We start from the raw sequence: 20,504 nt of genomic DNA, 5'->3' as shown, positions 1-20,504 counted from the left end.
TATGCCTCCTTCCCCCCAAAGCCCAACCACAGAATTGGTGAGAATTGGCTGTAGCCAACTCAGGAGTCACTCTGCCCCCCTGCCCCCCACCCCGAACCCCACTCATTGCTCTTCACTGTTGAGGTCTGTGGACCCTTGGTGTTCGGGCTGCGCTCCAACTGCAGTCTGCCTTCTCTCAGATTTGGTGACTGACGCCCAGAATCCACCTTTCCCCTGCCTCGGGTGACCACTCCGTCCTTTCTTCCCACACTCAGCCCCTGGCAGTTAGGTCACAATGTGAAGCAGAATTTGATAGCTTACCCCTTCGCTGCTAAGGTTCCTGGGTGAGCCTCCTGGTGCCAAACCTCATCGTCAGGCTGCCGACACGGGCGACTCTGCATTATCTCGGCTGCCACTGAGAACATTGCCCCCCGGTGTGCCGCTCCCATCTGCTGTCTCGTGCCCAGGGGGCCGTGTGAAGACTTGTGCTGACTCAGGCCCTGCAGAGATTATTGGACCCCCCATCTGTGTATGTATTTCAGAATAAAAACCGTTAAACCATCCCAAGACAAAAAGGAAAGGAAATCCAGCTCAATTCTGATTTTTCCCACAATGATCCTTTGAACGTTATTGGGCACCCTCTCAAGTAGATCCTTCCTCTTCTGCGTTGCCCTTGCCTTGCTGGTGCCCTAAGCATGTGCTTGGTCTGTCTGTGGGTGGTCCAGCACTGGTGCCCCGACATCAATGGGAAGGAGCTCTTGGAGATGGAGGCACAGAAGCTTTCTCGTCTTCATGTGGTGTCTGGGTCCCGTGTTCCGAAACAGGATGGCGTTTGGCAGAGTCCGAGCCTGAGGCCATCCTCAAAACACATAGGAACCAATTTGCAGGCTCTTTCGACTTGGCACCCCTCTTGGTGCTCTTCAAAAAATATAGGACTCTGTCTCACTGCGGCCTCTCTCTGCTGTCACTACCGTATTAGTCAGCTTTGCTGTGGGAACAACCATTCCCCAAACTCTGGGACTTTGAGCACACTTTTTTTTTTTTTTTTAAACTCCTCCTTGCTGTTGTTGTGGCTCTCCTCCACGTCTCTTCTCCTTCAGAGGCCGAGGGAGCATCCCTCTCTGGGCATGGAATTCTCATGGCAGCAGGAAAAGTGTGTGAGAGGTTCTGTTTGGACAAACGCATATCAACGTCTGCTCATGAGCCATTGGCCGAAGCCAGTCACAGGGCCCTGCCAGTGTTCTTTTCAGCCATTCGTCCCAGGTGGCAGCTTTTAGAGGTGCCCTGGCATGGGCGGCAGATGGGTGCCTAACGAAGATCTAGGTCCCTTGGGGATACTTTGGGAGGCTCAGAATACTGAGTGAGCCCCTAACAGTGGTCCTGCTCTTACAGTCCATAAAAGGACTCTGTAGGGTGGCCTCACCTTTAACAAGATGCTTCCCAGCATCCACCCACCTGGACATGCATCCTCTGCTCATGCCCAGTGGTCATAGTCGGCTTGGGCTGCCCTAACAGAATACCACAGACCTGATGGCTTAAACAACAGACATTTATTTTCTCACGATTCTGGAGGCTGGACGTCCAAAATCAAGGTGTCAGCAGAGTTGGTTTCTGGTGAGGCTTCTCTTCCTGTCCTCACACGGCCTTTTCTCTGTGTGTACGTGCTCCTGCTGTCTCTTCCTCTTCTTATAGGGATCCCAGTGCTATTAGATGAGAGCCTTATTACCTCATTTCACCTTCATTACCTTCCTGAAGGTTTTGGGTCCACAGACAGTCACACTGGGGGTTAGGGCTTCAACCTGCCAATCAGGGTGGGGATGGGAGGACACTTCAGCCGGTAGCGCCCAGTATCCCTGGGACAAGGCAGCTTTCACATGCATCATCTAATTTCGTTTTCTCAACAAGCCTGTGAGGAAGTTATCAGCAGCATCATTTCCACTTTACAGATAAGGTGAAGTGACTTGCTAGTTAGTAAGGGATTCTGGACTGGAATCGTTTGACTCCAAATCACATCTTCTTTGAACTGCAGCATGGAGGGTGGGCCTTAGAAGGTTAGAAGTGAAGTACTGAGCACCTCCTGAATTAGTAAGTAGAAGGGCTACAGAGTATCCAGAAAACTGTTCACAAAATACTGTTGAGTACAGAATATAGACCATAAAAATAGATGTGCTCTGTGGGTACAAGCCTTGTAAAAGCTGAATAAAACTTGAAAAGGAACAGAAAGTATGATGTACTTGGCCTTCAGGGTGCCAGGGTTCTAGTTCTTTTTGTATTAAAGTTGACCTAAGAAATACATTTTTTTTTTAAGATTGTATTTTATTTTAGAGAAAGAAAGAAAAAGAGTGAGCATGAGCAGGGGGAGAGGGAGAGGAAGAGTCCCAAGTAGACTCCGCACTGAGTACAGAGCCCGATGTAGGGCTCAGGCCCATGACCCTGAGATCATGACCTGAGCCGAAACCAAGAGTTGAAGGCTTAACCGACTGAGCCACCCAGGCGCCCCAGAGTACGTTTTTAAATAACAGAATCTTAGCTCTCAGCAAGGCTAACGCCATAGTGTTTCACGGGCTTCCTCACTCCAAGTCCACTTCAGCCCCCGGCTTCCCTGACTGAACACCAGCTTGAGCTCATTTCACAAACAAGGCAGGTCCCTGTGAGTCAAAAAGGCTAAGTAGTCCAGTGTCATTTGGAGGGAGATCAGCTACCACAGGGGTAGAGAGTTGCAGTAGTGCCACAGTGAGGAAGAGAAGAAAATTAAAATGTTAGCAGAGACCATCCCCCCTGCCCCCCCAACTGAGTCCAAGTAGCAATACAGGATTTGGGTCCGTGGGGATGAACGCAGAAGAAGCAAGTGTAAATAGCACGTATGTGTATCATAGGAAGTCTGTAAGACGTTCCCAGAACTTTCTGCTTTTTCAGAACCCCTTCTAAAGACTCTCAGCCCCACCTCTGTAGGCTGGCCTCTGAGAGCCCAGTCTGGAGTATTTGTGCTCTGAGACTTCTCAGTGAAAACGTTGTGTTTTCAAGTACATTTAACATCGCTGTAGTGAATAGTGGTTGCATTACCAGAGAATCCTCCCTTTTATCCTGGAACAAAGCCATCTGTCCCTTCTGTCTACTGTGCAAACAGGCTCTGAAAAAGTGTGGGTATGCGTCCTCTTGATTTACAAAGGTATTTCAACTTGTCACTCCCTGGAAGAGTGTGCTGTATCGTCTGAGATCAACAGCCCGCTTACCCGTCACGATGGCTGTCTGTCTTCCAGGCCCTCCGAAGTTGTTGCTCCCCAAGATCTCTTTATTTTAGGAGTTAACAGATTCGGGTTGTAAAAATAGATTAGAACCGTTAGACTCAATTAGCCCAGACATTTTATCAGCCCGCTGAGGAGAAATAGGAGTCATCCCCAAATCCAGTGTGAGAAAATCCGTATGTTTAACAAAGAAAAATTAATGACCAATTCTTAGCTAAAAGAAGCTTCCCTATAAAAACATATTCCATTATGTGATTCCTTTCAGAGTAAGCTAACTGTTTACATATGATTCCATTTACATAAAAGAAAATCTGTTTTCATATGTTTCACAAACACAGCCCTTACAGAATAGTGTGTGCACATTGCCCACACATCATATGTGTGATATAATGGTTCAGCCTAGTGTTTGGTCTTCGACAACCAAAACCAACTTGCCTTTTATGGTGCCAGTCTCAAAAATGTTACAAATGTACCCCAAGCCTCCTTAACAAAGGACTTTGGATTTATTGAGCATGGATTTACCCTGAATCTGTTTATATTTTCACTTGTGCCATTTGGGGGAATAGTGAGTTGCACATTTTCAACTTGTGTTGAGGTAGTATTCTCTCTTTGCTTAATTCAGGGGCTACAAACTCAAATGTCTAACATAGTAAGTCAACCCAGGGGTCTGGTATAAGCATTCAAAGCCTGAGAATGGGTGTCCCACCCGGAGAAAGCAGCCACTCTCGATTTCTGTCCCTTCTGCTACATGGGAATGTGGGACTGGCGTGGCCAAGGGGTTCGGGTTTTTCACTGGAAGCCTCAAATCGAAATTTTTAAACATTGTCAATTCAATAAAAAATTTAAAAAGACTCTCTGCAGAACAAATAGTCCATGGTCTGTAGGTATCCAGCTTATCTCTATCTTAGATATGCTTCTTGTGCATTTCAGGTGTACTTCTGAGTGTCTGGGGTGTGATGTATGAACCCGTAGTCCCACCTCTGAATTATGACAGCTTTTAATATTATCCTTCTTTCAGCTTTCACCTTAACACACAGAAGACTGTTTTAAATTGCTCTGTAACCCTATGGAAACAGCTCCACGTGCTACGTGATTTGATTTGCCTTGACTCGAGGCCCAGTCGTGAACACCTGTAGAAACCTGAAATCAGTCCTTTCATCTGCTGTTGTTACCTGTTGTTGTTCTTGAGGGTGAGTGGCAATTTCATGGTCACGGGCCGACTCCTGTCCCTTCTCTCTGCAGCCGTCCCTTCACCAGGCTGATAGCGTGCGGGGGACCCGCCACCACGGGCTGGTAGAGAGGCCATCCAGGACCCGCTTCCACCCTCTCCATCGAAGGTCCGGGGACAAGCCGGGACGACAAATATCCTTTCTCGTTGTCTGGGCGTGGAGTATGAGTTTTTGAAATGTTTGAAAGGTTTTCAGGACTTATCTTCCCCACGGTTCCCCTTTGGCCTCAAAGCCTTCATTTTATCTGATGAATGGAGGCAATAAAAATAAATGAGTTGGAAACTAGAAACATCTCTGCAGCTAAAAGTTGGAAGGATCATCGCAGGTATTTACTTGATGAAAACATTGATAGAGTTGAGTTAAGGGACAGAACATAAACAGCCTGTAACTCAGCCCTGTTGCAAGGTCTCCTCAGCATTTTCTTCAGAAAGCAGCCAGGTCAGAGCTAAACCTGACTTTGAACCAGGTTAGAGAGAGTTAGTCTGTCTAGCTAAAACAGACAGATAAGTGACTTATTTTTATTCCTGTTGACCTGGTGACCTGCCGTTAGAACTTACAGCAGAAATTTCATAGGATCTTCTATTTTTGGAGTTCCAAACTCAGCAAATGACACCTGAGATATAAAGCTGGTAGTTAGGAAAATTCTTACACTGTCCATCGGCCAAATCCTATGCTGTTAAGTAGGAATAAGGAGAAGGAGATTGCAAATTCCCCTGATAATTTCATTTATTGGGGGCCGGGGCCCGGGGGGTGGGGGGAGGTCACCGCTGGGCCACCAGCTCTATGCTCAGGGCTTCAGGTTCACAGAGCTGAGCTGGGTTTTGTGGAGGTTTTGTGGGAGCGGACAGAGAAGCAGTGTGCCAGGAGGGCGGGCGCTCTCCCTGCACACTCCTCACGGGTGGAGGAGGGCACAGGAAGGCGGGGTGAGGGTTACTGCAGAGCCGAATTCCTGGCAGTGATGGTGGAGCTGGCTTCACGAGAAACCAGGAAGTGGGGGGAGGGCACGCATGTTTGCTGAGCACCTACCCATGCCAGGCACTGTGCTGGGCAATTGATGTGTCATGTAGTCCTCAAGACTCACTGAATAGTTCGTTTTTTTTAAACTCCCGTTTTCCAAGGAGGAAACTGAGCGTCAAAGTCACTTGTCCGAGATTCCACTGCTGAGGTTGGAAGGGCACAGATTCAGCCCCGGGGCAAGCTGAGCCCCTGCCTGGGCCTCTCCCCTCACGGGACCACTCGGTGGGTTGGCCCGGGACCCCCCGTCAAGAGAGGCCCTGTGGGAGGAGTTGTGGGACCCACAGAGGGAACCAGGACCTCTCCTGCCTCCCCCACCCCCATTTCTTGCTGTTTCCCATTTGGAGGCAGGGATAGTGACTGTGACCAAACTGTGTCCACGTTTGGTCCACGAGAGACGCTGACTTGTAGTCTTTATGGATTTCGTGACCACTGTCAGGGATGGTGGGGATGACGACTGAGTCCGCGGGTTTCCTTCTGGAATTGTCCTAACTTCCATAGAATCCAGCCGGTTCTTCCGCTAGTGCACACGTGTGGTTGGACTAAGTACATCAGACTGTTGTCTAGATGGCTGGGAGTTTTCAGGCAAAAGGCTTTGAGAGTTTCTTTGTTTGATTTAACAATATGTTTTTCTCCAATTTTCCATTCTTTTTTTCTCCTGTAGGTGTTCTCTCTAAATATGATAATATACACGTGCCATATTTATAAATACATATTTGTAGCTATCTCAGATCCTTTTTGCAGCAAGTGTGGTCTAGGTATATACATAATGTTCACTGCTTCTCTAACTGAAGGAATAACTTAGAAGACGAGGGGATCGAAGGAAAGTGTCAGAGGGGGATATTCATTCACTGAAAAATAATTTAAGTATTCACAGTGTCAGGCCCCGCTTAGACACTGTAAGTGTAACGGCGAGCATGATATGCTCCCTGCCCTCACGGCGCTCACAGTGATCACAGCACAGTGTGGTGAGCTGTAGCTGAGACCACGCGGGCTGTGTGAGCTCGTAGGAGGGGTAGCCTGGACCAGTGTTGGGGGGCCAGAGAAGGCGTCCTGGAGGTAAATCTGAGGCTTGAGGAAGCAACAAGTAAGGGGATAATGCATTCATGTATTCAGCAGATAGCTACAGTGTCTCTTCTCTGTATAAGTACTGTTCTTTTTTTTTTAAGATTTTATTTATTTATTTGAGAGAGAGCATGAGCAGGGGGAGAGGCAGAGGGAGAAGCAGGCTACGCGCTGAGCAGGGAGCCCGACACGGGGATTGATCCCAGGACCCTGGGATCACGACCTGAGCCGAAGGCAGACGCTTAACGACTGAGTCACCCAGGTGGCCCTGTACAAGTATTGTTCTAAGCACAGGAGACTCGGTGGTGAATAAGACATGTCCCTGCCTTCATGCGTGTACAGTCTGGGGGAGGGGACAGACAGCAAACAGTACAGCAATGATTAAGGCAAATGACCGCACATGGTGCTAAGTGGTACAGAGAGAGGAAGACAGCTGGAGAGGGAACATTCCAGGCAGAGGGAATGTCTTGTGCAGAGTCGTGGAAGGAGTGACTACACCGTATGTTCAGGGGACTCTGTCTCCTTCCAGTTACACCCTATTTACCATAGGGTGTAACTTGACCCCATGTACGAGTCACCTTGTGGCAGCAACAGCAAAAAGCAGGTCACCTCCAAAGGGGAGGGGAAGCAAAAACTAAATATGCAGATAAATTAAAGTTCATCACACAGTACAGGTCTGAAACGTCTCTCCATATGCTCTTCCTAAGCATCTGGCTGGGGCCCGGGGGCTGGACATCTGCTCGTTCAAAAAAGCTTAGGCCTGTCCCTAAATGGACAGCGGGTCTCTCCTGCAGAATCAAGGGACCATGAGTCCCATGAAATATAGGAGAGGGATGATTTTATGTCGAAGATGCTTATAGATTCAGGAGAACTTAGAGAAAGATTCCATCTTTCCTTTCATGGCCACATTCATTTGATTTAGAAATAATTTGCTTAAAATGGTGGCCTTTCACGTGTGTGTCTGTTACCTCCCTAACGCCTCTTACCCACTCTGTCCTTTGCAAGTGTTAACACTGGTTTGAACAGTTTGTTAGGACAAAGAGAAAAAATGTATTCAGACTTGTCTTCTTACAGCTGTTTCTTGGCTTGGAAGTTATTTTAGAAGGGGCAGACCAGCCTAGACAAGGGTTCAGTCCTATGATACATAAAATGAACATTGTTTCATAAATATTCTGGCTTCCGCCCAGAGCAGGCAGCTAGAGCAAAGCAGAGCTTGGGCTGGGGAGATTCCTTCTGCAGTGGGTGGCCATGGCGTCCGAGAAGGCGAGGGCCGTGGGCTTTGTTGCTGGCATGGGTGGCCGCCACAGGCAAAGACCAGGACGCTGTCCCTCTGGGCTCTGGCCTGGGGCCACCCTCAGGGCACAGGAGAGGCCCTGCCTGGTCCCTGGCTGGGGCCTGGGCTTGAGAACTCAGAATACAGGCTCTTCTACCCTTTTGCAAGTGCTCATGCCTTCAGCAGCCCTCCTCACTCCTCGAGGGCATTAGACAAGGGTCCCAAACCCCATCTTGCTGAATTTCTGAACAATTAACATAAATATTATCCCTGTGGATAATACAGTGAGAAAGAAGGGGACACACTGAAGAATAATAGAAAATGCCTTCCTCTAAATGTATTTTTAGAAAGAGAGAAAAAGAGTGAATGTCTGGGAAATTTCTGATTTATATTCCCAACAAGGTTCAAGAGTATATTGCATCTGAGAAACCAGCATGGACAGTCGTGAAGAGAGGCATTAAGACCGGCCAAAGTTAGGAATGGCTTTCCTCTTTGGAACAGGCTTTGCTTTGATTCTTTTCATACAATGAGATGAAAATTTTAGGGCACTGGTTTATAGAACACTGTTTCTTTGACACGCATGGTGTTGTTAAGTTTGAGGAAACGCTACTCTCTGTCCCCCCACCCCGAGCTTCACAGTTGAAGTTAGGGCTCCAAGAAGCCCTGCAGTTAAGAAACGGTCTCTTCACCCAGGACTAACAGAATTTATTTGATCACAACACCCAATTTTTACCTAATACCCATCAGTGATTTCCATTGTGAAGGACAAGGAAATGGCTGGGGTGTAGAGTTTTCAGGGGAACCGAGTCAGACTTCAGAATTCCCCATGCCACCTAGCTGTTACTCGTGTGCCTAGGGAAGCAGGAGGACGTTCTCATACACGCGAGGACTCCAGAGGGTCCCACTCCTACACTTCCCTTAACGTTTGATTTTAAGATGTATTCTAGCAGGACATAATCGGAGGCAAAAAGGACAAGAGGAAGTAGCGTGATGGCAAAGACATGATTGAGAAATGAGGAAGGAACCAAACTGTGACCAGCTTTAGGTCTTAAATCTGACCCTGGAACTCGTCTTGGTGGGCGGGTTCTATTAAGCTGACTCGGAGTTCCCTCGCCCCGCCAGCTACACGGGAGGTCACAAGCCTGCCCCGCGAGCGCCGGCCCGGGAGAACCCAGAGTCCTCGAGGCTAGGAGACAATGTGGCCAGCGTCCAGGCTGCCTCCAGCAGGCCACTCCTGAGCCCTGCCCCAGGTGCACTTACTACAGGGGAACAGGAAGCCAAAAGAAGAAGCCTGGCTGTGCTCTCCAACCACGAGGCAGGGAGCACAGAAAAGACACAGGGTGGAACTCTCTGGCGCTTCTGTGGCTCAGTGACCCCACCCATGGGTACGTGGGCCAACAGATGTCCTGTCTTATCAGCAGAAGAGCTACTCCCCTTCCTTTGGGGAAGAGTGAGTAAGAAGCTTCCCTCTGCAGCTGCCCATGGGGAGAAGGAGTTAGGGGCGCCCCTTTGTCACTGGGTTGAGGCAGGAACATGAGGAGGAGTTTCCTCTCCAGAGCTGTAGGCACTTGGGGAGCACCTCGGTCAGGGAAATACTGAAATACGGGCGGGCAGGCTAGAAAAGGGGCAGAGGCGCCAGGGAGGAGGAGGAGGAGGTTTTCAGGTGGAGTCTGAAGTACTTTTGTTGTGAAGCTGAAGGGGCAGCAGGAGACTCAGACTTGGGGTCCACACACTATTGGCAGCCAGGGGTCTGGGTTTGTGACTTGCTGCGCTCCCAGGGCCGCCTCGAGCCAGAGGCCGGGGTGGGGCTGACCCAGGCGAGCTTGGGGGGGCCCGGCTCTGTGTCCTCGGCACACCGCCCCAAGTGTCTCCAGCCTCCGGGGCTGCCCCTGCTGTGGGGCACCCAGCAATTCTGCGGCCCTTCTCCCCGGCAGCTCCCTGGGGAGAGGCTGCGAGGCCGCAGAACTCCGGGAGCGGCAGGATTGGAGGCAGAGGAGGAGGCCGCAAAGGAGCTGGGAAGGAGTGCATTGGGTGGGGCAGATACAGAGGTGCAGGTAGAAACATCTTTAACGTAGGCTAACGGACTGGGGCGGGGGGGGGCGGGGGGGGGGTTTGGCCGAGGAGCTGGTCTGGCTGGCTGAAAACCCTGTGTTTCTCTGGTTGCTGGCAGCTGGTAGGCATTCCAAAAATGTTTGTTGAATTAATGGTAAATTCAGGTTTACAAATAAGGCTATTTTCCCCATCCTAAGGTTGTTCTGTAGGACCTGTCAGTGTGGTGGAGTAGTCAGAGCCACCTGAATGAACCTTTCGGAAATCTGCAGAAGAAGAAGTGAACCTTTTCTAGGTTTCCCTTTGGTTGACTTTTTTTTTTTTAATATTTTATTTATTTATTTGATAGAGCGGGAGAGCACAAGCAGGGGGAGGAGCAGGGAGAGGGAGAGGGAGAAGCAGGCTGCTCGCCAAGCGGGGAGCCCGATGTGGGACTCAGTCCCAGGACCCTGGGATCATGACCTGAGCTGAAGGCGGACGCTTCACGACGGAGCCACCCAGGCGCCCCACCCTTCGGTTGACTTTAACTGTCAGACGATAATAACATTAGTGGTTCTCTTGATGCCAACAGTTCTTGGTTTGTTTTTTTTTTTTTTAAAGATTTTATTTATTTATTTGAGAGAGAGAGAATGAGAGACAGAGAGCATGAGAGGGAGGAGGGTCAGAGGGAGAAGCAGGCTCCCCCCCCCGAGCAGGGAGCCCGACGCGGGACTCGATCCAGGGACTCCAGGATCATGACCTGAGCCGAAGGCAGTCGCCCAACCAACTGAGCCACCCAAGCGCCCCCAGTTCTTGGGTTTTTTAATATTCACTAAATGAGACGTGACAGTGAGAATTAAGAATGCTCAGAGGTCACATCTTTTCACATCTGATGCCTCAGCCTGGTCGTATTAAAAATCCCAGCCAGGAATGGTGGCGCACCCGGGCCCTGCCCCTTCGGGAGGCTGAGGGGGGCACGACTTGAGCTCGGGACTTTGGGGTGTAGTGCGCTATGCCGGTCAGGTGTCTGGGCTAAGTTCTGCACCAACACGGTGACCTGCAGGAGTGGGGGACCACCCGGTTACCTTAGGAGGGGCGAAGCTGCCCAGGGCGGAACAGAGCAGGTCAGCGGGGGGATGGCTCCTGTCAAGAGCCGCTGCGCTCCAGCCTGGGCAACATAGCCAGGCGCCCATAAAAAACAAATTTGAGGAAATCACTACGTTTCATGTTGTTAATATACATCGGAAAGCTTAAAATGCGAACTGGAACCTTGACGTTGAAGTAATCGGTGTTTGACCATCATGTTCCTGTTCTATCCCTGCACACTGAGTTGTGTTAGCTTTTCTGGATGGAGATTCATCAAACTGCAGGAAAGGGAAAGATAGATAACCACAGGTAGTGGGAGTCAGCGCCTCCTCGCTGATGGCTCTGTTGGCCAAGATGCTGGAGTGTTTCGTCTCGGGGAGGGGGAGCTGCTTATTTCATGACCACCTTCGCCTCTTCTGTCTCCTCCTGCACTATTCTAGTCTGCCCTTCGTCTACGTGAAGCCTAATAGTTAATGTTGAAGAAACGGTTCTCTGTTGAAAATCCTCTCTTCTGTTGTATTGACTTTGATTCAGATGAAGGAATAAGCTAACTGGATAGGACAAAATGAATACACAGAAAGTGAAACTTGGGATCATAACGCTTCTCCTCAGAGAGGACACCGTTCACACCAAATCATTGGGAACCTATGAGTGCCACCTCGTATGAGTGCCAGATTCTGGGACGCCCAGGCCAGACCTGCATGATAGGCCCCTCCCCTCCCTCCTGAGCCCAAGTAGATGACAGCTTCTATATAGAATCATTAAAGATTTTTTAGCAGGAGAATATTATGATTTAAAAAAAATTTTTTAAAGGTTTATTTGTTTTTAGAGAGAGAGAAGGAACGGGAGGGGGGGGCAAAGGGAGAGGGAAACCCAAGCAGACTCCACACTGAGTGCGGAGCCTGACACGGGGCTCAGTCTCCCAACCCTGAGATCACAACCCTGAGCACACGACAAATCTAATGCAGCTCTCTTTTGGTTATAAGTAATGGGAATCCTCCGCTTGAGAAAAGGAAACTCACTGGCTTATGTCACTGGAAGCCCAAGGGCTAGATCCAGGGCTTCATGCAGTAGCATCAAGACTGTATCTGTGAGCTGCCACGTCTGTGTTGACTTCCCGCAAGGACAGGCTTTCTCTTGCAGAGCTTTACAGGACCTTCAGGCTCACCACCCCAACCGAGGGCACTCCCTTTTCTCATCTGAGGCTCTCTTGGGCTTGTTTGTGTCATGAGCCCGTCCCTGAGCCAATCACTGTTTCCAGGGGTATAAGGTACCTTGACTGGAAATACTGAGCCTGGTACATCCCCCGGGACAGAGGGGCCCGCACCGAAGGACGTCCTCACCAGGTTTGGGGTGAAGGGTGGGGGCAGTTCTTGTAAACAAAAGATGCTATGCAGGCAAAAAAAAAAAAAAAAAAAAAAGACCCCACATAAATCACAAAGAGGGCACTGGTGGGAAGAATAGGTCTTCCAGAGGAAGTTTATCAGAGAGAGCATGAAGAGCTGTTGGTGTAGAGAGAGATAAGAACCAGAAACTTGGGTGTTTAACTCTCCACAGTTCTGACTTCTTCATTCTGCTTCAACCTTCCATTAATTTTATTTTTCCTTTATTAAAAAATTTCACTTTGATGGTGGTACTTTCGGAGCCAGTTACTCCTCACAGCCCCTGGATGAGAGTTGGCCAAGGTAAGCAAGCTGTGTTTTAAAAGCTATGGTGGGCACGTGTTGTTTGTCGATTTCACTTTCTCTTATCTACCTTGAATATGGTTTTGGAAATTTCTGATATAAATCATAGAATCTTATTTTCTCTTAGAAAACTTAGGTCTTTCAGGTAGACTCATAGGCTGATATGGAAGTCTAAGATGAAAAATCATTTTAAAAATCTAGATCTTCGTATTTAAAATCAAATGGAAACACACTTGGACTACATCTACCAGTAGGATATCCTGATTTGGTATTCTTTTATTTGAGACATGGAAAAACAACTGTCTTTGCTCAGGGTGTCTTAGCCATTGGAAGGAGTGGAAGATTTAATAAGCTTCTTAAAATGTAATTTGCACAGTGGATTTGATTTGGGTCTCTGAGTATTTTTGTATACAGAGGATATATGCCCCCCAAAATGGAGTATTTTTGAGTATAGAGGGTGACAGAACCTAAAACTAACTGTAAAGACTGGTGTATCCATTGCTTGTGTGGTATCATTCTCAGATCACCAAGTCAGATTTAGGAGACATTGGAAGTGTACGTATCACAAAAGAGACATTCAGCGTGCTCTCTGCGTTGAGGTTGACTCTCCTTCCACTCTCTGGGCAAACCCTGACTGAGCACTTACAGTGAATAATGTAGTCAGGACCTGGGAAGTCCATATGAGGATGAGTAACAGCAGGCTCCTGCCTCCACGCCGGTTTCAGCTGCCCTCAAGAATCCCGGGATCCAAGGTCGTGGGATAAATACGATAATCGTATTTTCGGTCATAAAAAGACATCTCCAGACTGATATTTTGAAAATTTGTATCCAAGGAAAAAATGTCTGCAGCTGCCCAGAGCACCGGGAGTAGTGAGAGCAATATTTTCGTGAACTGGACCCCTGGGCCAGTTGCGTTCCTCCTCGTGGCTGTCTCCAGGAAGGCAGTTTTCGCCTCCAGGATTGTCAGGGCTCCCCCTGCACACACTCTCGGGGTGTGTGCCGAGCAGTGACTTTTTACACATCTGGACTGAGACCTCATATCCCCTAGAGAGGAGTCGGTCATGGATTTTGAACTATTTCAAAGATGCTTGTCGGCCCTTTTTAAGACAAAACAAAACCAAAGCCCCATATATGCCCCGCTAGCTAATCCTGTTCTCATGGATTTGTGGTGGTTTTTAATCATGGAAATCAGGAATCATAGGAATCGGAGAGATCACTCAGTCTGACCTCATTTTAACAATGTTGAGCAAAATGAATGAGGCATGGAGTGTTTGAAGTGACTTTCCCCAGGTGAGTAGAAGAGCCAGTTCTCAAACTCAGGCCCGAGGCTCCCCTTTGCTCCTGTGAATTGAATGTCTTTACTTTTTCTGTCATTCTGGTTTTTAAAGGCAGCAACATCCTTGGAAAGAAGAAAAGCACCCTGGATTCAGGCTGACATCTGCTCTTAACAGGTACCCGGGTTGATTGCTAGTAGAAAGAAATTTAAAGAAGACCAATCGATTTGATTGTCCTGATGTTCTTTATATATTTTCCAGTTGCCAGAGGATATTCATGTCACATGTGTTTATAGGAAGTATTTTTTAGCCTAAGTCTCCCACCATTTATTGACTGTCTGCACAGATAGTACCGAATAGAGGGGGTCCCAGGGGGACTACAGGGTTGGCTCTTACTGTGTGACTTTGACTAAGTTATATAACTTCTCTGTGCCCCAGTTTACTCATCTGGAAAAGGTAGATAACCATACCTCTCTCAAGGGGTGGTTGTGAGGATCAGCTAAGATCTGTAAGAAACAGGGGGAAGCATTAGCACGCAGCCAACATTAGCTCGTGTCGTGATCGATCTGGGCTGGACTCCAGTGCTGAGTGTTCTGTGGAGGTCAGTCAGTCCTGACAGCATCCTTCAAGAATGAATATTATTTTCTGTTTTCAGAGATTAAATGACCTGTCCAAGGCAACATAGCTAACATGTGATGGAACTGGGATTTTTTTTTTTTAAACCGTTTATAGTGCAAAATATAAAACATACACAAAAGAGAAAAGCATTACCAGAAGGCCCTGTGCCCACGCTTCAGCTCTGGTCCTCATCCGAGTACTGCCGTCTACCCCCACCCCTCTCCCACCCCCACCCCACCCCCGCTAGATAGACTATTGCACCTGTAAACGTCTCTAACAGGAAAGGTTGCTAAGAACTTCTTTTAAAGAAAGCACAACCACAATGCCATTATCACACTTAAACAAAACTAACAGTGATTCCTTAATATTAGCCAATACCCAGGCTGTATACAGATTTTCCCAGTTGTCTCTCTGCATTTGACTGATATTCTCTTGCGCCTCTTTGCATCTGTAAAGGAGCTGGAATCCAAACCCAGGGGTCTCTGATCCCCGGCCCGTGCTCTTCCTGCTGCCTCACACGGCTTCCGAACCGTTCCCCCCTCCCTGTACCCTTGTCTGAACACAACACTGCCACGGTGCCCAGTCAGGCCACACGGCTTAATGGCCACCTGAGGCTGTCACCTGGAACAGACCACAGAGAAGCATGTTAGGCTAATTTGAAGTCTCTCACAAGTTCTTTTTATGGCAGATAGTTTGACCCTTGGATGAGAAAAAGTAAATAATCATCCCTTAGAGTTAAGGCTATGTAGAAATTGGAGCCATCTGGGGCAATTTCCAAAATTTGCTGTAGATCAGGGGTTCCCAAACTTTTTGTCTTAGGACTCCTTTACAGTCTTAAAAACCATTGAGGCCCTCAAAGAGTGTTTGCGTACAAGGCTGTGGCTGATATTTATCTATTGATATTGGAAATGAAATTGAGAGATTTATAAAGGATACTTGTTAATTTAAAAATTAAAAAATAGCAGTAATAAACTCATTACATGTCAACATAAAAGGTACCTTCTTTGAGGAAGCGCAGTTATATTTTCTGAAACAAAGAAGAATTTATTGAGAAGAGTGGCATTGTTGTGCCTTTGACAAATGTCTTGAAGATAGCTGGCTTCTCTGTTTATGCGTTCCGTCCACAGTGACCTCACAACCTCACCGTTGGCAACTCTGCCGTGCTCGTAAGAGAATGAGAGCGGAAGGGCAAAGAACGTTTAGCATTATTTTCAAAGTTGTCTCGACCTTGCATGCTCCCTGAACCACTGCTGTCAGGAACCCTTCATACAGGAGGACTTACTCTCAGATGGAGAGAATCTGGTGCAGAGAACGCGCTGGTCCCAGCTGTCTTCTGGGTGGCAAGGGAGAATGGGAAGCTCCTTAGGGGAAGCTGTGAATCCACACTCTGCATTGTTGAAATAGATCATCATGCCCTTAGCTTCAAAGTGTGGCTATCCGGGTACAGATTAAAATCTTTTTGGGTGTGGGCGATCCTCAGAGGCTGTTACTGATGTGAGGGCCTTTCAGGTAGGTTCAGACTCCTCATCTTAAGGGTGCTTGACTTCTCTCCTTTGGTAATTTTCAGCAAAGAATATTGCATTCTTACTAAGGAAAAATGGATTTTCAGTCAGACTCTCTCCTCCTCCCCTTAGGACCAATTCTGATTCCGCTCTTCACACGAGTGCTCTGAGCGCCAAGCCCCAGGACCCCTATGGAGGAGGGGGCCAGTCGGCCTGGCCTGCCCCATACATGGGTAAGACACACAGGCCCCCTGCTCACAGCGTCTGTGCTTTCTCATTCTGTTTGGAATGACTCGAGCTCCAGGATTTGGCCCTCAGTCACCTCTGTCGGCCCCGTGAACCACTCTTGATGTGTCTTCCTTTCCCTGTTTCTTCCTCTCTGATCTACCCCAGCCTACCTGACCAACACCCTTGGCTTTGTGGTCATTTCTGTGGGGCCGTCCTTGACCTTCCTCCCTTTGCCAGTCCAGAGCTACCCGTGTCCTCGTCACATGCCAGAGTTCCTCCGGGCTCAGGCCTATCTTGGCAGCTGTGCCACTCGACTGCCTTCTCTCCCCCTGCTCAGTGGGGATTTCTTGAAAAGTCAGCATCTTAATGGCCTCACCGCCAGCACGGTGCCCGGCACAGAGGAACCCTCAGTGATGGGGAAATTACCCAGTGGCTTGCAGGCACAGAGCCCCTGCTAGAACACGTGCTAGGTGCTGACATCTCACCTGCCAGGAACCGAACCTGGCTCGCTAAGACGCACTCCACGCCTGCCTTTCCTTCTGGGGTGATAATCTAGTAGGAACAATGGTCTTGAATTACCCGTTTCATAGGCAGATTGACTCTTGTCCACAAACACTTAGGGCTAGGTGTTTGGTCTTAAACCGGGAATAAATAAATCTCGGTCAAGATAATCCAGCCTTTCTGGTTTTCTTTATTTTTCAGACCATTTGAACCTGAAATAGTCTCTGTCCGGAGAACGTTCAGGGTCTTATTCCTTGCACATAGTAGGGGTGGGATTTAGTAATAACTGTTGCTGTATCTGTTCCCTTGGTGTAATTCATAGATGACCGCCTTTGCCTAAAAATTCCCTTACGTTTCAAGTGTGAGATCTACGCGAGAGTCGGTCTGGGCCATCTAGCCATGTTTCCCCCCATGGGAATGGGAGCGTCAAGCTGGCAGAATGTGGGAATGGGACAGGGAGCCTGCTGCTCACCGCTTAGAGGAGCGGGGTCTATGGGGAGAGGCTCTAGTTTAGCTCCAGGAGAGGCAGATACGGGAGCATATAAACAAAGGCCAGAAAGGCAGAGACTGTGATCACTGGGGGTGCCAGTAAGTACAGCGACATCCTGGTCTCCCTGGACTGGGAGGGAACCAGATGGATGGGTTTTGACCCTGGAGCCCCGGATACAGAGCTGCCTCTCTGCCTCTTCCATTCCTTCGTTTCTCTTGTCCTCTCTGCAAAGTTTATGCTTCTGCAGAAAGAGCCAGAAGCCTGGAGAGCAGAAGGCAACCATAGGTGATTTAGATAAAGAGCCTTTCGGGCCTGCACGCAGAGAGAAAAAGCGCAGAAAGGGATTAACTGGGTGCGGTATTTATGCGAGGAGCCCTGTAGCCTTTGAGGGGAGAGGTGAGAGATGTCGGAAGGGGTGTGTGAGGAGGAATCAGGCAGAACTACGTTAGCGTTGCTCCTGGCAGACGGAGCAAGAAAGAAATCCGGGAGCCAAATTCCTGGGTTGACTTGAGAATCGAGGTGGTCACTCCTTGTCAAGTCAGCGGCTGGAGGTCGTGGGTCCGCAGCGTCTGACGCGCGTGGGGGGCGGGCGGGCCTCCTGCTCCAGCGTCCGAGCTGTGGGCCTGCTCGTGCACACTTGCCATGCAAGTACAGCACAACTCAGAAACACGGCCAAATATGGATGTGTTTACGTGGGAAAGCCAGCGTGTTTAAAATATTATTCAAGTCTCCAAGGATGGGGATTATTTCTGGAGAATTATATTTGTTGGTGGGAGCTATTTTAAATAGTTTCGTGTATTTTCCCCCTGTAATTCATTAAAAGTTTTTCATTTTCTTTCCTTTTGGATTTTAAAAATACCAGCTAACTTTGCAAAAAGGTATTTATTATAGAACCGACCAAATAAAGTAAAGATTTAAAAAGCAATGGGAAAATACAATTGAAGCCCAGGATTCGGGCTCTAGCAGAAGTAATAGTAATTGCTCTTTCCCTGGGAATCCTTCCTGAGCAGAATGATGCACCCTCTGTGTTCCCACTCTCTGTTTGTTTGTTTGCAAGCTGATGATAAGGGAGCATCTGCTCTTACTTAACCACATGAGTAATAAACTGGTACATCCATGAGCAGGAGTCTATGTCCCCAGAGAATAAAGCCATTAGTCTGTTCATGACAATTAGATGTCAGTGGTAAGTGGTCGATGTAAATGACAGGAATAAGCTTATACAACCAGACAAGATTTTTAGTTTCTTCTCATTTCATTATCCAGAATCTATGAAGAGAAGCGATGGCCAGATTTCCCTGGCGACAGGTGTGGTTTGCCATTTCACATGCACACTGCCGGGCAAGTGTAAGGGCTCCCTGTGGCCCTGGCTGTGTCCCATAGCCCAGAACTGTCCCCTAACTGCCCTCCGCTCCCACATGGTCATGGAGGTGGGGGCTGGGGTGGTCCCTGTCCTTTCTGGGAACAGTCTAGAGCTCAGGACTGAAGAGTGTGGGAGAATTGTCTTCTCTGCACCCACAGCTATAGATAGATAATGAGTTGTACCAGCTTTGGGAACCGTAGCCCCAAGCTCCTCCCCTGGGGAAGAGGCAGGTCTTGGACCTCCGTGACCTGTCAGCAGGCAAACGCTGTGACCTGCATGGTTAAGGAGAAGGTCTGAAATGCAAACAACCCCAAAGGAAGTGAGCCTGTTAATGACCCCTGATTGTACAGAGAGGACAGAGAGGGGGAGGGCACAAGCATCCCAGATCTAAAGAGGGGCAAAAAGCGTCACCCAGATGGCAAGAGTGACCCAATGGGGAGGCTGAAGCCCCAGACGCTTGTTGTGAGGGGACCCTGCTCTGCAAATCCAGCCGGTGCGAGGAGTTTAGAGCCATGAGGCATGGGAGCGGGCAGAGGGTACACGGTCTGTGTCGCGCTTGGGAGGTCAGCGATCAGCAGCTCTGAGGCCCCCAGGGTGCCCGGAACACAGATGCAGCCTTGGCCGCGGCCACCCCTTAGCCCTGTGGGACGGATGTGAGTGAGTTTCCTCTGTTTCCAGATGTCCAGTCACAAAGCGTTCCCTTTTTAGTTTTAATGCTTTATTTCTAGTTGTATCCTACAGTATTTTGTTATCCAGTAATAAAAATCCAGGCGTGGATATGTTGGTTCTGCGTTAGCTTGGCGCCCACATACCAGTTATTGCCACCACCATTGTTCTGCTTACCTGAACGCTAAACCTGGGAGCCGGTTGTCTGTAATCACCCTCATTCCCACAGCCCTCACACGGGTGAGCAGCCAAGTCCCGGCCCTCCTGTCCCTCAGTGAGTCTCCGAGCGGCCTCTTTCCTGTCCTCACGCCCGGCCCCCACTTCCTTCTTGCCTGGACCAGCCTCTCGGTTTCCCACATCGTCTCCCTGCCTTGGGGCCTTCTCCCCTCCATCCGTCTCGCACCCCGCCGCTAGAACACTCTCTCCAGAGCTCAGCTGTAATCCTGTCAGTCCTATTCCCTGCATCCTGCCGAGCTCCTGGCAGCCTGCTTCAGTCCAGCCCCATCCGCCATGCCTCCCGTCTCATGCTCCAGCCCGACACCGTTCTTGCTCCTGCCAGACACACTCGGCCTCCCCTTCCCTCCCCTCCTCCTCCCGTCTCTGCACTGGGGCGTCCCCTTCCGCCTCACTGCCCAGTGTCCACATCCCTCCAGCCGTTGGACATTCTGGAAGCACACAGGCCAGAGCACGCACGGTGCGATCTTGGGGCTGCTGTGAGGACAACACAGACTGCCTCACGGTGCTGTGGAGCCTGACCCGTAGGACGTGAACCGTAATGCTGGCTCTTATCATTACCATCCTCGTCATTATCCTTCATGAAGGGCCTAATTCACGTACCACCTCCTCCATGAAGCCTTCCTTCTGTGCCCGTCTGAGGGAGAGCGGTGGCACTAACGGGAGAGCAGGTGGGGCTTCTGCTTGCCACTCAGTTTCGTCAGGTAGCCCTCAGCTGGGTCCTCGTGTTTCGGGGCCAGGTCGGCCTCACTGAGGGAGCCCAGGGTGGTTGGGGTCTTGATGATGAACAGATGTTGCAACATACCACACCAGCTTGCTGTTTATTATTTGTAATGGGATGATCACTGTTTTGTGGTCAGAATGGTCAAGTTCCCAGCCCCTTCCCAAGATGAGGGCTCCAAGGAAGCCAAAAGATGAATCAGAAGTTTCTCTCTCCTCCTTCTGACAGTGCTGATTGTCACGCTTCACCTTTTGTCTGTCTGCACCTCATTTTCTGATGTTCTGCTCACCTTGCTTTCTTTGTTTT

The 20,504-nt window shown here is 49.1% G+C and overlaps 1 protein-coding gene across 6 annotated transcripts in view; it reads left to right on the top strand.

The window, feature by feature from the left end:
• The window catches only part of CRTC3 (CREB regulated transcription coactivator 3), a 99,242-nt gene that overhangs the window by 55,409 nt on the left and 23,329 nt on the right, over positions 1–20,504 (top strand). For all 6 annotated transcript variants that reach the window (XM_081831718.1, XM_081831719.1, XM_081831715.1 and 3 more), the window contains 4 exons: positions 4,467–4,586; positions 12,543–12,604; positions 13,993–14,055; positions 16,131–16,231. In XM_081831718.1, coding sequence (XP_081687844.1) covers positions 4,467–4,586; positions 12,543–12,604; positions 13,993–14,055; positions 16,131–16,231 — 346 coding nt within the window. The remainder of the gene's footprint in view (positions 1–4,466; positions 4,587–12,542; positions 12,605–13,992; positions 14,056–16,130; positions 16,232–20,504) is intronic.

Source organism: Leptonychotes weddellii, chromosome 9 (assembly GCF_054177405.1).
Source record: "Leptonychotes weddellii isolate Sample4059 chromosome 9, ASM5417740v2, whole genome shotgun sequence".
NCBI lineage: Eukaryota > Metazoa > Chordata > Mammalia > Carnivora > Phocidae > Leptonychotes > Leptonychotes weddellii.
The sequence above is the reverse complement of the archived record's forward strand: the minus strand, read 5'-3'. Positions and strand labels throughout refer to the sequence as shown.